At 49.9% G+C, this 16,443-nt stretch overlaps 1 protein-coding gene across 1 annotated transcript; it reads left to right on the forward strand.

The window, feature by feature from the left end:
- The first annotated feature begins 5,231 nt into the window (after positions 1-5,231).
- Positions 5,232-7,735, forward strand: ADRB3 (adrenoceptor beta 3). The gene is made up of 3 exons (XM_042982658.1): positions 5,232-6,405; positions 7,113-7,252; positions 7,351-7,735. The coding sequence occupies exons 1-2, from the start codon at positions 5,232-5,234 to the stop codon at positions 7,133-7,135; spliced, it is 1,197 nt and encodes a 398-aa protein (XP_042838592.1). The 3' UTR covers positions 7,136-7,252; positions 7,351-7,735.
- The last annotated feature ends 8,708 nt before the right edge of the window (positions 7,736-16,443 follow it).

The raw sequence follows: 16,443 nt of genomic DNA on the forward strand, positions 1-16,443 counted from the left end.
TTAGTTTCTTTGTTGGAGGAGAAACTATCCTGCTTGTGTTGCTTCTTTTCCTTCCAGGCACCAGCCACCCTTTCCCCGGGACCTGCTTCCTTGGGGAAAGTGGGGGTCGATGTGAGAGAAGGGTCTAGAGCATGTTCAGCTTGAGTACTAGCCTCTTAAGCCAGACATGCTCCAGCCTTGTTTGAGTTTTCCGTCCCAAGGAGTAAGGAGAGAGACCACAGATCCAAGAAGCATGGCAGATATGACCTCTTCCAAGCTGAGTCCTTCTCCTGATAGAGAAAGGAAGTGCAAAGAAATCAGGCAAAGCGGTATCCAGGGGTGCCTTGGAAGGCCAGGAGAGAAATGTATCTGTGGGCTGGTGGGCAGCCTCTCCTGCTCTCTCTCTCCCACAATGGATTGATCTCACCCCATCTCCCTGGGTGGTGGTGCCTCACTGATCCTCGAAGAAAGTCTTGTCTGCACTGCAGGTGGGGTGTGTGACCTTTCCCAGCCCCTGGGGGACAGCTTTATCAAGAGTCAAGGACCTTCATGATTATTTAAGGAGACTAAAACAAATATTTCTTTTTCTACTTCAGGAGGGAAAGAAATATGTCCTGGTCCCTTCTTCTGTTGATGGCCAGGAAGAAAGAGAAAAGGCACTGTTAGAAAACCCTGAATGTCTACCCTTTCTCTGCCTGTATAAGGTCTGTCCCAGGCTAGCGCTTAGGCACCAGAGGACCTTTTGTTTCCAAAGAATGGAGGCCCCTTCTCTGCCTCCCTTCAAGCTCCTTGCCTTGGTAAACATCAGATGGGTGTAGAGTTGGCCACGCCATGTTGTAGAATATAAGGAAAGTCTTAGGTTGGGGACTTCTTTTCAGTTCCAGAGGCAGGGCAGTGGTCTGTTCTGGGGCCTTGGTGGGAGTGAGGGGAGGTGCTCTGGAAAACGATCCGGCTCCTTGGATGCCTGTGCATCTGACAGGAATGAACCTTTACTGTATGATCATGGCCAAGACTCAGTTTCCCCTCTGGGCCTCGGCCTTTTAATTCTGTAAAATGTTGGTGTCAGATTTGACCTTTAAGACCCCTTAGCTCCGATTCTATGTCACCACCATCTTATCCCCCTGGACTAATTGGAGAAGATAGGCAGGGTAAAGAGAGGGAAGAAACTTCCACCTAGTTTGTGGTTCCTTCCAAGAACTTTAAAGCAAGATGGAGAGATTCTAAATCATAGCCTATAACACCTCTAACACATTGGATGAGGTATGAGGCTCTCAGTCACCTAAACTCCCCTAGGCTTCTTTCTACTCTCTCTCTCTCTCTCTCTCTCACACACACACACACACACACACACACACACACACATAGAGTTGTGATGCACATAAGACTGACCACAAAAGCAAGGGAGGGACAGACTCCCTCTCCCACTATTAGAATCTCTACCCACCAGGCAGTCTCTGCCTCTTCCGGTTCTACTGACCGCATATTCTAAATCACAGACCATCACACAACTGCCCTCTTACACAACAGGATAACTTTCACCCTTGGAGCCCCCAACACATAAACAGCAACCCGGGGGGCCTGAATTCAGCAGATTAAGAAGCCCACATTCACTGTCTGCTTCCAAGGGCACAGAACAAAGGTCATTTGGGGGCCCAGGGCTCTCCCTGGGCAATGTATGCTTCTGCCCAGACTTGGATGACCTTTACAGACCAGGCAGCACTAATTCTCCTGGGGCCAGTCATTAGGACGACTTCCCAGAGGAGCAGGTCACTTGCCTCCAACCTCCAGCTGGCTAGCAAAAATGATGGCAAGAAAAAAAAATGATGGCAAGAGTATATACATGGGTACATTGCCTGGGGAGGGTAATTTGGCAGTAAATTCTAAATTGCAAATGTAAATTTATAAATTATGATACGGGAATTCTATCTGCAGGAATTTATTCTTTTCTTAATTAATTTATTTATTTTTGAGAGAGAGACAGAGTACATGCAGAGGTGGGGCAGAGAGAGAGAGAGAGAGAGAGAGAATCTGAAGCAGGCCAGGCTCTGAGCTGTCAGCACAGAGCCTGTCGCAGGGCTTGAACTCGTGAACCGTGAGATCATGACCTGAGCCAAAGTTGGATGGTTAACCAACTGAGCCACCCAGGCGCCCCTGCAGGAATTTATTCGATAAATATACTTACACACATGTGAAATGACATGTTTCAAGTTATTCACTGCATTATCATCTTTTAGTAAAGATTGGAAGTAAATTAGATGTCCGTCAGTAGCCAATTGTTTTCATAGGTTACGGTATAGCTATATTATGGAATATTAAAAATGGGAAGCTATTATGTATTGGTATGGAAGGATTACAGATATACATCGTTAAGTTAAAATAAGCAAGGTGCAGGGCACCTGGGTGGCTCAGTCGGTTAAGCATCAGACTCATGGTTTCATGGGTTCGAGCCCCACATCGGGCTCTGCGCTGATGGTGCAGAGCCAGTCTGGGATTCTCTCTCTCTCTGCCCCTCCCTTGCTCACGCTGTCTCTGTCTCTCTCTAAATAAATAAATAAAGCTTAAAAAAAAAGCAGGGTGCTGAATAGTGGGGATATCCTACTGCCATTTGTGTAGAAAAGAAAGGACAAAAGCACATGTACTTGTATTGATTTATTTACATATAACATATCACTAAATGGATAAAAAGAGACTAATGGTGGGTACTTGTGAGGGTGCTGAAAACCAGGATAAAGGGAACTTTCTATTACATGAATTTTGAATATTTTGATGGTTGAATAAAGTTGAATGCATACCCGGGGCACCTGAGTGGCTCAGTCGGTTAAGCTCTGACTTTGGCTCAGGTCATGAGCTCGTGGATCCAGAGTCTGAGCCCCGAGAGGGGCTCTCTGCTGTCATCGTGGAACCTGCTTTGGATCCTCTGTCTCCCTCTCTCTCTGTCCCTTGCCCTCCCTCCCTCTCTCTTCTCAAAAATAAATAAACGCAAAAAAGATTAAGTTGAAAATCACAAAAGCAAGAAAAACAGAATAATCCCATGGACCAAAGTGGCAAAAGAAGGAGCCCTTCTGGCTGTCAGCCTCTTGGGCAGGGGGAGGCCAGACTAGGAATGAGAGCAGGAAGGGCCAGAGTAGAGGGAAGCATGCCAGGTGCTTCGGCAGTGCCCTGCTTACTCATAAAAGCCTTCACTAACAGGGCCTGGAATCTCTCTGCTCACACTCTTCTTTGGTTATTGCCCTAATCAGTCCCCAAACTCAAGCACACTCATGTGGCTTTGGAAAGCTTGTCTTTTTGGAAAATGTAAACATTATTACACACTTGTTCGGAATAAAGAAGTCACCCCCTAAAGCAATGACAGCCTTTGAAGTTGCTTGACTTCCTAGCCCCCTTCCCCCACCCTGGCCCCCAACTGATGTCCTGGAAAAAAATTGCTGAATGATATGTATTTGTTTTAGAGATTACTCTTTGAGAATCTTACGACACCCCTTTGAGATAACTGGCAACACTCTGGGGTGTTGCAAAACCCAACTGGGAAGTGGACATCCTGATGATCAGCAAGAGGGCACAGCCAAGACTCAAGGCCAAGTAGGGCCTGCCCACTTGGGCAGGACTGGGGGGTGGAGGGCAGAGGACAGGCTTTCCACCTCCACCTAGTGGGCATTTCCTTGGATCCAAAGGTACTTGGGGTCCAAAGGCTTGGGGTACTGCATGGGCGTGGAAGGCATTTGCTTGGGGGCCACTGACAAACCCTGCTTGTGGGTGAGCTGCTGGGTCCCTGGGAGACAAAACTGGTTCTTTCTCCTCAAGGATAATTTTAGGCCCTCACGCCCCCTCCAGTCTTTCTTACTCCCAACCCCGGGCTCAGCCTCCCAGAGGGATTGCTTAGACCATACAGCGTTCTTTCGAAATATAGAGCTGTTCAAAAGAGACATGTGAGGGTATGGCCCCGGAGGCATTTTCCATGATCATTTTTTCCCCTTTTGTCCCGTTGTTACCCCGGGTGGAAGCAAGACTGCTCCAGGATCAGGTTGTGATAGGATTTAATAAAGGTGTTATGTCGGGGCGCCTGACAGTACGGAGTGGGCTTGGGATTCACTCGCTCTCCCAAAATAAATAAATAAACATTAAAAAATAAAGGTAATTTTTAATTTTTTTTAATGTTTATTTTTGAGAGAGAGAGAGAGAGCGAGAGAGCAGGGGAGGTCCAGAGAGAGAGGGAGACACAGAATCCAAAGCAGGGCTCCAGGCTCTGAGCTGTCTGCACAGAGCCCAAGGCAGGGCTCAAACTCACCAACCTTGAGATCGTGACCTGAGCCGAAGTCCCATGCTTACCCGACTGAGCCACCTGGGTGCCCCCAATTTTAAAGAAATTTTAAAAGCAGGGACCCATCTAGAAATTCTCTAGGTGGAAAGGTGTGTGGAAGCGGCAAGGGACAATGGGGAAGATGGAGAGATGGAAACTTTCAGCATCTTAGGCTGTGTGAAGCCTAATCAAAATTCAAATGAGCAGGCAAGTATAAAGACTCCAGGAAAACATCAAATTTCCCTGCTAACTGAAAAGAACAGCAACAAGACAACGGAGAACTGGAGGGGCAGGGCAGGTGAATGAAATAGAAGGGAAAGGGGCCAAGTCTCATTGGCGCGAAGTCTTGGGAAAAGAGAGAAGATACTTTGACTTACAATATTTTAGAGAAGGACCCTCAAGTAGGTGCGGTGCTAGTGGGGATCATTTTGCTGGCCCTGGGAGGGTTCCCTTTTCCTCTGACAAGGTAAGGCGGTGGTGGTGATGTCTTCATGACCTTTCTGCTAGCGAAGCTGCAGGACCTTCCGGGGAAATTGGTGCGGCCTTCCAGGCAATCAGTGCCGACGGAGTGTTGCGCTGAGTGCCTGCGGTGGTCACGGCAGGAGTGGGCACATGGTGGCAGAGAAGTCCGGGTGTTGGCACTCCAGATAAGGTTACAAGAAAACTCAGACATCCATCTCATTTCTCTCCCCTCCCTCCAATTCCCTTCCTGGCGCCCAGCATAGAGACTGTTGGCCGCTGCCCCTTTAAGGGCCTCCACTCCTCCCCACCCCAAGCAGTGGCACCGGGGCGGGTAGTGGGGAGGGGGGGAGGTTGAGCGTTCTCGCCCCGGTCAACTAGGGAAAATGGCCCAGGCCCGGGAAATCGCTCCCACGCCCCGCTGTCCCCGCCCCCGAGCCGGGTGAGCTGGGAGACCCCTTCTCTCTTTCCCTCCCGCCCCACGCACGCCGCGGGAATGGCTCCGTGGCCTCACGGGAACGGCTCTCTGGCTTCGTGGCCGGATGCCCCCACCCTGACGCCCAATACTGCCAACACGAGTGGGCTGCCGGGGGTGCCGTGGGCGGTGGCATTGGCGGGGGCGCTGTTGGCGCTGGCCGTGCTGGCCACCGTGGGAGGCAACCTGCTGGTCATCGTGGCCATCGCTCGGACGCCGAGACTCCAGACCATGACCAACGTGTTCGTGACCTCGCTGGCCACAGCAGACCTGGTGGTGGGACTCCTGGTAGTGCCGCCGGGGGCCACCCTGGCGCTGACCGGCCACTGGCCCCTGGGCGCCACTGGTTGCGAGCTGTGGACCTCAGTGGACGTGCTGTGTGTGACGGCCAGCATTGAAACCCTGTGCGCCCTGGCCGTGGACCGCTACCTGGCAGTGACGAACCCGCTGCGCTACGGCGCCCTGGTCACCAAACGGCGCGCCCGGGCAGCCGTGGTACTGGTGTGGGTCGTGTCAGCGGCGGTGTCGTTTGCGCCTATCATGAGCAAATGGTGGCGCGTGGGAGCCGACGCCGAGGCGCAGCGCTGCCACTCCAATCCGCACTGCTGCGCTTTCGCCTCCAACATACCCTACGCGCTGCTCTCCTCCTCCGTCTCCTTCTACCTTCCGCTCTTTGTGATGCTCTTCGTCTACGCGCGCGTTTTCGTCGTGGCTACGCGCCAGCTGCGCCTGCTGCGCGGAGAGCTGGTCCGCTTCCCACCAGGGGAGTCTCCGCCGGCCGCGTCTCGCTCTCTGTCCCCCGCCCCGGCGGGGCCGTGCGCTTCTCCCGCAGGGGTGCCCTCCTACGGTCGGCGGCCCGCGCGCCTTCTGCCTCTCCGGGAACACCGAGCCCTGCGCACCTTGGGTCTCATCATGGGGACCTTCTCTCTCTGCTGGTTGCCCTTCTTTGTGGCCAACGTGGTGCGCGCCCTCGGGGGCCCCTCTCTGGTTCCCAGCCCGGCTTTCCTGGCCCTTAACTGGCTAGGCTATGCCAACTCCGCCTTTAACCCGCTCATCTACTGCCGCAGCCCCGACTTTCGCAGCGCCTTTCGCCGCCTGCTGTGCCGCTGCCGGCGGGAGGAGCGCCACGCAGCAGCCTCCCGGGCTGGAGAAACCTCGGATGCCCCTGCGGCGCTGACCAGGCCCGCAGAGTCGGGTAGGTAACCGAAGCGAAGGGGTTGGCGGCTCAGGACCTGGAAGCATTCGGTGTCTCATGTGGCCATTTCTCAGAGTTTGGGGTTCGGGAGGAGAAGGTGGGGTTGGGGAGGTCTCTGCAGCGAAAGAAGGGGGACAAGGAGGACGGAACCAAAAGGGAACCCAGGACACTTTTTTCTCCAGCATCCCACCCACCTGCCCCAGGGTTGAAGCAAAGAAAGGCGGAGGATTGTTCTTCACCCCAGGACCCAGTGCGGGAAGTGTGGCCAGGAAGTGCGGCTTTACCGTGGGCCTGCCTGGTCAGCTCTAGATTTTCTAGCCCAGTTCTTTGGCCTCGCATATTTCTTGCCTGCACTTGGGCTGGCTTTGACTTGCGGAGAAGAATAGAGCACCCCCCCCCCCCCCCCACCCCGGCCCTTAGCCTCAGCTGTGGTTTCTTTGAAAGGTTTGATGGCTGTGGAGGTGAGACTCTACTTCGGCTATGAAGGGTAAACAGGAGTAGGGGAATCTGTGAGCCCCAGTTCTTCTCCCTGGCAGGAACAAGGCTGGAGATGGGGGTGGGTATTTTGTGGCTGGGTGGAGCCCGGATGCTTTTGTGTGATTACATACATATTCTTCCCAGGGTCCCTGACTTTCACCCCTGCTCTTTAGTGCTTCTGTTCCCACCCTGTGCCCCTCACCCCAAGATATATTATCTCCATTTTTCAGGGCTTCCTGGGGGAATTTCTTAGGTCCTGAACGACAAGAAACAACTCTGTTCATCCAGAACTTTTGGAAAGCCTCTGGCCTCTGTTTAGAATGAGCCCTGTGGAGTTTCCCAGCTGGAAATCTCTGACCTCCAGAAACTGGTGACTTGGCCTTGGGGTGGGGAGGGGGGCCGACTGGGGAGGGAAAATCTTTAGCAGGTGGGTTTTCACTATCCTCTCTGCCTCTCTCTTTCTGAGAGAACTTTTCTAAGCCCTGAACTTCACCACTACCTCAGCAGCTGAAGTATCCAGCAGCCTGGAGCAGCCAGACTAGCTTTGGTGGGACACCTGTCACCTTGCTCACTTCTGTGCTGTGTGCTTAGGGCAGAGACAGCACTCCTCCTTCCATCCCTCCTGCTGCCTAGACCTGACGGACCACTCAGTGCTCCCCACGCTGGCTGCTTGCTCTGTGGCCTAAGCTGGGAGCAGGAAGCTAGCAAAGGTGCAGCTTTGGGGTTTTGTCCCTGACACATCGCTACGGATCTCTAAGCACCGGCCTCCCCCACTTTGGACACAGGACAGCTCTGATCTACCTCACAGCAGTGCCGGAAGGACTTCTTCAGGGTTTTTTTTTGGAGGGGGGTGGGGGGGGGGTGGTGGCTCCAGGATTCATAGGAGGCCGAACCATTAGAACAGATCCCTTCTTTTCCTTTTAGCATCAAATGAATAAATATTACTGAATGCGATTCCTCCATTGCCTTCTTTTCTCCATCCCGCACCACCCCCTTAATCCACTTACACCCTTCTTAGAGCTGGCTTTTGACAGATGCAGTAAATTAGGACTAGTCCTTGCCCCTTTCTTCCTAATCCTCATGAAACAAAAAATGAGAAGTCTGTTTGGGTAAAGGGGAGTGAGTTTAAGCCTTTGACACTCCTGTATCTCCACCTTTCCAAAATTCACGGAACCCAGTTGCAAGTGGGTAGCAAAGCCATGCTACCCAAAGACTTGAGTGTAGTGCTCATAGGAGGACAGAGTTTGCTGTGCTCAGGATCAGGGTCTATGGGCATATGTCAGCTCCCATGCTATAAGCCAGCAGTGAATTCCTAAGATCCCATTGCCCGCGGGAACCAGTTTTGTCTAGTGTTGTACGTGTATGTGTGTCTGGAGGCCCAGAGTGTTGTCTGTGTTGGGCAAATGTCTTTGGTTACAAATGTATTCTGATGCTTCCTTTCCATAACCTCTACCTTTCCTGGGCTGCAGAAATCAATGTTATCCTCTTGAAGTAAAACTGGAGTCCCAAGTTTGAGCCAGTTGATAAAGTTTTTTCCTTATTTCAATTCTTATGAACCTTATCAGCAGTTTCCTATGGAAAGGAAATTTCTGTGGCAACCACTGAATCATTTTGCGAGTTCTTACTTAAACTCCATAAGCAGAGACGATTGCCCAGGCTGAGGTACAGGATGACCAGGAAATCATCAAATATTTAATGTGCTGTGCGACAGCGGTGTGCGGTGCACAAGGTGGGTTTGGGGGCTCCGGAGTTATGAAATTTTGATCTGTCCTGAGGATAAGCCCAGTGGATTTCCACATATGGGTGTTCCCTGTGAATTTGACCTGGGCTATGCGGCTCCCTTTTCCCCAGGAGCCCATGTTTTATTTCTCAGGATGTTTGCATACCAAAGATGACTTTCTCCTTTTGAATCCAGAGCAGTGTGAGATCTCTGGGGTCCGAGGTGTGTGGGAGGTTTCTTGGCAAGGACTCAACTTTTGAATGCTTAGTGGAGAAAGAAGTCTTGCTTTGGCCTGGGATAAGTAAGAGGGCCTCCTCTCTCCATCTCTGGATATTTTTGCAACATCACTGAGGAAAGTTGTCCAGTCATTCCTGGGCAGGGAAGAAGGATGATTTTTGGGAGGGGGGCAGAGAGTGGGGCTCTGGCTTGGAGAAATGTCCTTGAACGTTATCCAAGAGCTCATACTGCGTGAGTCTTGCTCGACACACACCCATGTGCCAGCTGTCAGGCTCCTTTAGAGTGTTTAGACTTGCACTGGGCTGTGGACTCCATCTGCAAATTGTCACCAGTGCATCTGACAGATGGAGAGTCAGCCATTCTGGTCGTCTCTCCGGCAACTTGTGGCCAGGTGTCAGGCTGGGGGAGATTTACATCTTGGATGCTGAGCAGGCTGCTTTTGCTAACGGGGCCTGAGCAAACAACCATCCTCTGAAGCTAGAGAGGTGAAGACTTACAGACCGATGAGACCGAGCGAGCCTGTGGACCCCTGGCCTTCCTAGAACCTGTTAGCAGGAGCTGGGCATGCACAGAGATGACAGCGCGAAGGGGGCGGAACTTGGCAGAGACCGGATGAGGAGTGACTGGCTAGTCCAGAGGTGACTTGACCTTCTGCTTCAGGTGGAGCCTCGAAGGAGCAGGCAGAATCAGGGTAAGGAGGAGGTGGAGAGCAGGCTTTCCTGGGAGGCTCCCCGTGGTAGATTCTTCTGGGGAACAATGGTCAGCGCAGGCTGTGGTTGTCACGGGCAGTCACGGGGCTATCAATCCCCACCAGCTCCATTCCTCAAGCTCTTACAAACTGGGAGCAGCCTTGCTCCTTTCATTCTGGGGGCATAGGTGAAGGCCATGGAAATCATGCTCCTTTGTGTTTTGATCCTAAAACCCAATCATCTGGGCTCCCTCTCATGCTTCCTGGCTGCGTGCATATATTTGTGTTTGCATGTCTCTCCAGAGGAGCGGGAACCTGCAATGGGGAGCACAGCTAATGCCCTCCCCGACGCTGTGCAAAAAAGCCCTGGATGTGGTCCACTACGGGACAATGGGTTGAGGCAACTCAGTTAAATTAGCAGGAACTCCAGGAGGCCATCTAATCTTTCCTAGCTCGTCCTATTATGATACGAAGGAAAAGCAAAACGCTTTCCTCCGTTTCCTCATCTATAAAGTAAATGGAGACAGGTTTACTTTCTCTCCTCTCTAGGGCTAGCTCTCCTAAAGCTCTGTGCTGGCTGAGGTCGAGCATCGCAGCTTCAGACTTTCCTCCACCCAAGGCGTAAACGGTGCTGGGCGCCACCTGATGGCGATGGCAGGTCCAACAGGTGTGGGCTTCGCAGGGTGGGTCCGTTGGGACCTGCGGCAGGAAGGCAGTGTTCAGAAGGCCACAGACTATCAGGGCTGGAAGAGACCTTGCGAATGATTTAGTCCAACCCTTTGATAAAGCGGGTGAAGAAACTGACTTCTAGAGAGGTGAACTGTGAGTAGCCAAGATCACTTTAGTCAGAGAAAGGCAACACTGGTAGTGTAATGAGCACCAAACTTGGAGCTGGAGAAGCAAGAAAGGGAGGAGGAAGGAAATGGTCATTTACTGAGTGAGCATCAGTCAATAAGCCAACGCTGTAAGAGGCGATCTGCAAATGGTAGGTGAAGTGATACCAAACAAACAGTAGAGCCTCATAGAAACCAAATATCTTCTTTTCTTCTTCTTTTTTTAAAGTTATTTATTTATTTTGAAGTGTGTGTGTGGAGGGGGTGTGGGGACTGAGAGAGAGGGAGAGAATCCCAAGCAGACTCCGCACTGTCAGCACAGAGCCTGGCATGGGGCTCGAACTCACGGACCATGAGATCATGACCTGCACTGAAATCAAGAGTTGGATGCCTAACCGACTGAATCACCCAGGTGCCCCAAAATCAGATAGGTTCTAACCCAGCCTACGAGACTCTAAATTTCATTTTCCTCCCCTCCACACACACTGATAATCAGTTATGTGACACCGAGCAGGTTACTTGTATCTCTGACGTTTTGTTTGCCTGTGAGTCGAATGGAATTCCATTATTGTTCTACTCAGCCCACGCAGACTGGTTTTGAAGACCAACTAAGAGGTGACATATAAAGCAGGAAACCGAAGGAAAACCTTTGGAAACCGAAGGACTCCTCCAGTGTAAGTGGAGTCATTGGAGTAGGCAGCGAGGACTAGTCCCAGGCCTCCGGGGTTTTGATTTGCGGATGGTCCTGCCTCCGTAGACAGCCTAAATCTTGGACTTGTCTTTGGCCAGGGTGGCCACGTCCCACCTCATCTTTCTTCTGCAGGTTCATCCGTGCCTCGGATTGATGCCCCTGGTTTCATATCCATGTCACATGCACATCTCCCCCTCTGGCTCCTTTTTCACACTTAGACTCTCATCTGGCCTGTGTCTGACGTTTCGGTCCTAGTTTGGCTCACCCTTCCATTTCCCACACAGCATTTGTAATGAGCTAATTTTTTTTCTTTAATTTTAGAAAGAGAGGAGGGAGGAGAGGGGCAGATGGAGAGAGAGAGAGAGAGAGAGAGAGAGAGAGAGAGAGGATCCTGAGCAGGCTCACACTCAGCACGGAGCCCAATGAGGGGCTTGATGCCACGACCCTGAGATCACGACCTGAGCCAAAATCAAGGGCTGGATGTTCAACTGATGGAGTCACCCAGGCACCCCAGTGATGAGCTAAATTTTAAGGAGGGACAGAAGTTTAGAACACAGAGCACTTCTGGATGTCAGGGCTTTATGGTACATTATAGCAAAGGTTCATTAGAACAAGGCCACGAGAAACCAGAAAGGGAGACAGTCAATTAGTTTGCTAGGGCTGGCATAACAAATTATTTTCCTCATAGTTCTGGAGGCTAGAAGGAAAAAATCAAGTATTGGCAGGATCATGCTCTCTCTGAAAGCTCTAGGAGAGGAATCCTTGGCTGCCTCTTACACGTTCTCCTGGTTGCTGGCAATCTTTGGCATCACAAGGCTTGTAGCTGTGTGATTACAACTCTGGGGGCGCCTGGGTGGCTCAGTTGGTTAAGCGTCCGACTTCAGCTCAGGTCACAATCTCATGGTTCATGAGTTCGAGCTCCATGTCAGGCTCTGCGTTGACAGCTTGGAGCCTGGAGCTTGCTTCCGATTCTGTGTCTCCCTCTCTCTGCCCTTCCCCCGCTCGTGCTCTGTCTCTCTCTCTCTTTCAAAAATAAATATTAAAAAAAACCCCAAAAGCTCTGCTCGTCTTCACATGGCCTCTGCCTGTGTGTCTATGTCCACATTTATAACAACACCAGTCATTGCATTAGGGCCCAACTTAATTCAGTATGAGCTCATTTTAACTTGATTACATCTGCAAAGACCCTATTTCTAAATAGGGTCACACTCACAGGTTCTGGGGGATAGAACTTCAGTGATTCTTTAAGGGGGACACAGTTCAACCTACAACAGAGGGTATGGGAAGGAGGAATACTATACTCCTAGCTTTTTTGTATTCATCTTATTCCTGCTGTTTTTTTTTTTCATTTTTTAAAGTATATTTATTTATTTTTTAGACAGAAAGAACACACAGGGGAGGGGCAGAGAGAAAAGAAGAGAAAGAATCCCAAGGAGGCTCCACACCGTCAGCACAGAGCCCGATGTGGGACCATAGCCGAAGTCAGACACTTAACTTACTGAGCCACCCAGGCACCCCATTCTTACTGTTTTTTTAGTTTGTTTACTTTGAGAGACAGAGAGAGAAAAAGAGAGAGTGAGGGAGGGGCAGAGAGAGAGAGAGAGAGAGAGAGAGAGAGAAGTCCAAGCAGGTTCTGCACTGTCAGCACAGATAAGCCCTGAGATCATGACCTGAGCTGAAATCAAGAGTCGGACGCTTAACTGACTGAGCTACCCAGGAGCCCCATTATCCCTGCTGTTTTAAACCCACATTTTCAAGGTTCTTCTTCATGCTGTTATCAGTTTGAAGGGTGGTAGGCGTTTGATCTACTTATGGATTTCCATTTTGGGGACTTTCCTCCCTTCTCCACTGGCCCCAGATTTGGGAGGCCACTGAACAAGTCAGACCTTGTGTTGTCTCCTGTGGACAGAAGTTGCTCTCCCCTCTCCGGTTTCCTTTATTCCTTAGGTTTTAGGAAGAAACTGGAGTCTTAGCTTAAGTGGTAGAACCCTTAGCTGGGTACCGGGTCTTGCTGAAGATACCCTGGAGCCTCGCTTGCAGCTAGTAGCTAGGTCTGACTATGTGACGGTTTAGGTGTGCAGCTTCCAGGTCTGCCATTAAAGGAAAAGGACACATCCTTCACATCCAACTTCTACCTTTTCCACTGGCTGGAATGCAGGTGTGACGGTAGGAACTAAAGCAGCCACCTTAGGTCATGAGATGGCAACTATGTGTTGCAAATGGCAGAAGAACGTGGGTGTTCAATAATGTGGAGTCACCATTTCCACCATGGACTGCCTATGTTTAAGACCCTTAAGTGAAGGAGAAATAAACTCTGATCTTGTTTAAGCCACAGTTATTTTAGCCTCCCCACATTTTTTTTTTAACATTTATTTTTGAGACAGAGAGAGACAGAGCGTGAACAGGGGAGGGGCAGAGAGGGAGACTCAGAATCTGAAACAGGCTCCAGGCTCTGAGCAGTCAGCACAGAGCCCGACGCGGGGCTCGAACTCATGGACCACGAGATCATGACCTGAGCCGAAGTCGGACGCTTAACCAACCAAGCCACCCAGGCGCCCCTAGCCTCCCCACATTTTAAACAGTAGCTGAATCAAACAAATTCATCAATGAAGGGATAACAAAAGAGGGTAGAAATGAATGGGCATCTGCTGACATTCCGTGATGAATGTAGCTTGGGTTGTAGAGCTGCCCTGCTTTGCTACCTCTTAGGGCACCTCTGATCTCTGGGAACTGGCATCTCTATCGAGTCTGAGTTCGTGTTGCACCTGAGACCATCAAGTCCATTTTTTGACGTTGATTCGCATGGGGACAATGATCAGTGAGTGTATTAGTTTTCCAAGTCTGCTGCAACAATTTGACCTTGATGACCTCGATGGCTTAAAACAACAGAAATTTATTCTCTCATAATTCTGGAGGTCAGAAGTCTGAAAGTAAGGTGTCAATAGGACTGGCTCCTTCTGGTGGTTCTGAGGAGGAATCCATCCCATGCCTCTTTCCCAGCTTCTGGTGGCCCTGGCAATTTTCAGCATTCCTTGGTTTGTAGACAAAAATCACTCCCATCTCTACCTCTGTTCTCACTTTCTCCCTGTGTCTGTAAGGGTCTCTTTTCTGTCTCCTATAGGAACACATGTCATTGGATTTGGAGCCTATCCTAATCCAGGATGATCTCATGTTAAGATCCTTACCTTAATTATATCTGTAAAGACGCTTAATCCAAATAAGGTCATATTCAGAGATTCCAAGTTGACATATATTTGGGGACTACTATTCAGCCCACTACAGTGAGAGACACATAAATCTTTTAACTCAGAGTTCCGGTCTCAAAGATCATAATCCACCCATTTACCCTTCAGGAAAGGGCTGTTCTCTCCAGAAGCTCTTGGACTCTGTGGTAGGCACAATTCTGAGAAACCCCAAGGACCCATGTCCTTGTATTATTCCCTCCCCTTGAATGTGGGTGGGACCTGTAATTTGCTTCTTTTTAAAAAAAAATTTAAAAGTGTTTATTTCTGAGACAGAGAGAGACAGCATGAGCAGGGAAGGGCAGAGAGAGGGGAAGACACAGAATTGGAAGCAGGTTCCAAGCTCTGAGTTGTCATCACAGAGCCCGGCGTGGGGCTCAAACTCACGAACCACAAGATCATGACGTGAGCTGAAGTTGGACGCTTAACCAATCGAGTCACACAGGCACCCCTGTAATTTGCTTCTAATGAATAGAATATGGCAAAGGTGATGGGATATCACTCCTGTGATTATGTTATATTATGTAGCAGAGGTGAAAGAATTTCAAAGATGAGATTAAGATCTCTACTCAATTGATTTAAGTTAATAAAAAGGTAGATTATCCTGGGTGGGCCTGACCTAACCAGGTGAGAGACCTTTAAAAGAAAGTCAGGGGTCAGAGCTGGAAGAAGTCAGAAAGATACTCTTGCTGGCCTCAAGGATGCTAGCCACTATGAGTTCCACAACTGCGAGGAAGTGGATCCTGCCAACAATCATGTGAGTTGGAAGAGGACGCTGAGCCCCAGATGAGACTGTAGCCCTGGCTGACATTGTCACTGCAGCCCGGTGAGACCCTGAGCAGAAGACCCAGCTCCCTCATGGCCAGACTCCTGACACATGGAAATTGTGAGTTAATAAATGTGTGTTGTTCTAAGCTGTGATGTTTGTAGTCATTTGCTACATAACAACAGAAAACAAATGTAGATTCACTGCACAATTCTGCCCAAGGCTGCTCTTTTTAACTGTACTTCTCTGGTGGTGGTTTTCTGTTTTTGTTATTTTTGTTTGTTTGTTTTGTTTTGTTTTTAAGTTTATGTTTCTTAAGCTGTCTCTACACCCAACATGGGGCTCAAACTCACAGCCCTGAGATCAAGAGTCGTATGTTCCACTGACAGCCACCCAGGTGCCCCTCTCTGGTGGTGTTTTTAAAGGTTTCCCATCAGAAACCAAAGACAATGGACCACAAGCTCAGGAAGATCCCATGATCTGCCATGGTTTACTATTCTTCCAAAGGACCATCGGAGACTCTTGCTTGGGTGTCCGAGGAATAGGGTCTTTCAGTCTTTGTTTTTCACGAAGACCTGAGAGAATGACCAGTCAGTCTCTGATTCCTTGGCCCCCACACACTTTTTAAGAAAATTAGGAGCTAAAGGTCCAAAAGCCATTTAAGTACAGGTTTTATTTCTGAGATGCTAGTGAGGAGACCCCTTTATACCACGAACACACAGCAAACACAGTTCCCAAAATCTCTTTAACAAAACACAAGATGAACTATTGTTGCTTCCGCTGTTAGTATTCCCAGAAGGGACAAGGGATGGGTCACTTCTTCCCAGGGAAGAGAGAAATGGGGACAGGAGAGCTTTGCATCAGCTCAGAGCCACCCACAGTGTCTCTGGTTTCTCTCTAGTCACTGGATCATGTGAGTGAGCCCTTTCTCCCAGGCTTCCCCCTGGGCCCAAGTCTAAGCCTAACTGATGTTGGAACATTCTCCCAGGACCACAGGGAGAGAGACTGGGGAACTAAGGGAAGCATAGGCAGCTGCTGTTCCAATGGAGAAATTCCTACCATTTTTGGGGAAGGAGAAACATATGGGGCTGATGGCGAACTTTACTGCTCCAGCAACCTCAAGTTCCAGAGCCTAGCTGAGTGATGGCTTCCTCCCATTTTCTGAGGGTAGAACTGGTCTTAAGAGCAAACTGTTTTTATCCCTACCCACGTCCCCTTGGTCTGGTTGGTAGGTACCTTGGTAGGGTTGCTGGCGAGCTGTGATTGACCTGGGTGGTCTGGTATTGGACTTCTGACTTCACGGAATGAAAAAAAATTTAAACTTTGCCTTTGCTGTCCTTTAACATTTCTTGCAAGTTGTAATGAAAAATATTTTTCTTTAAAA

This window comes from Panthera tigris, chromosome B1 (genome assembly GCF_018350195.1).
Source record: "Panthera tigris isolate Pti1 chromosome B1, P.tigris_Pti1_mat1.1, whole genome shotgun sequence".
NCBI classification, from domain to species: domain Eukaryota; kingdom Metazoa; phylum Chordata; class Mammalia; order Carnivora; family Felidae; genus Panthera; species Panthera tigris.

Coding starts and splice junctions, on each gene's coding strand:
- ADRB3 (XM_042982658.1), top strand. CDS start 5,232: ATGGCTCCGTGGCCTCACGGGAACGGCTCTCTGGCTTCGTGGCCGGAT. Junction 6,406..7,112: donor GACCAGGCCCGCAGAGTCGG/GTAGGTAACCGA, acceptor TCCATTTTTCAG/GGCTTCCTGGGGGAATTTCT.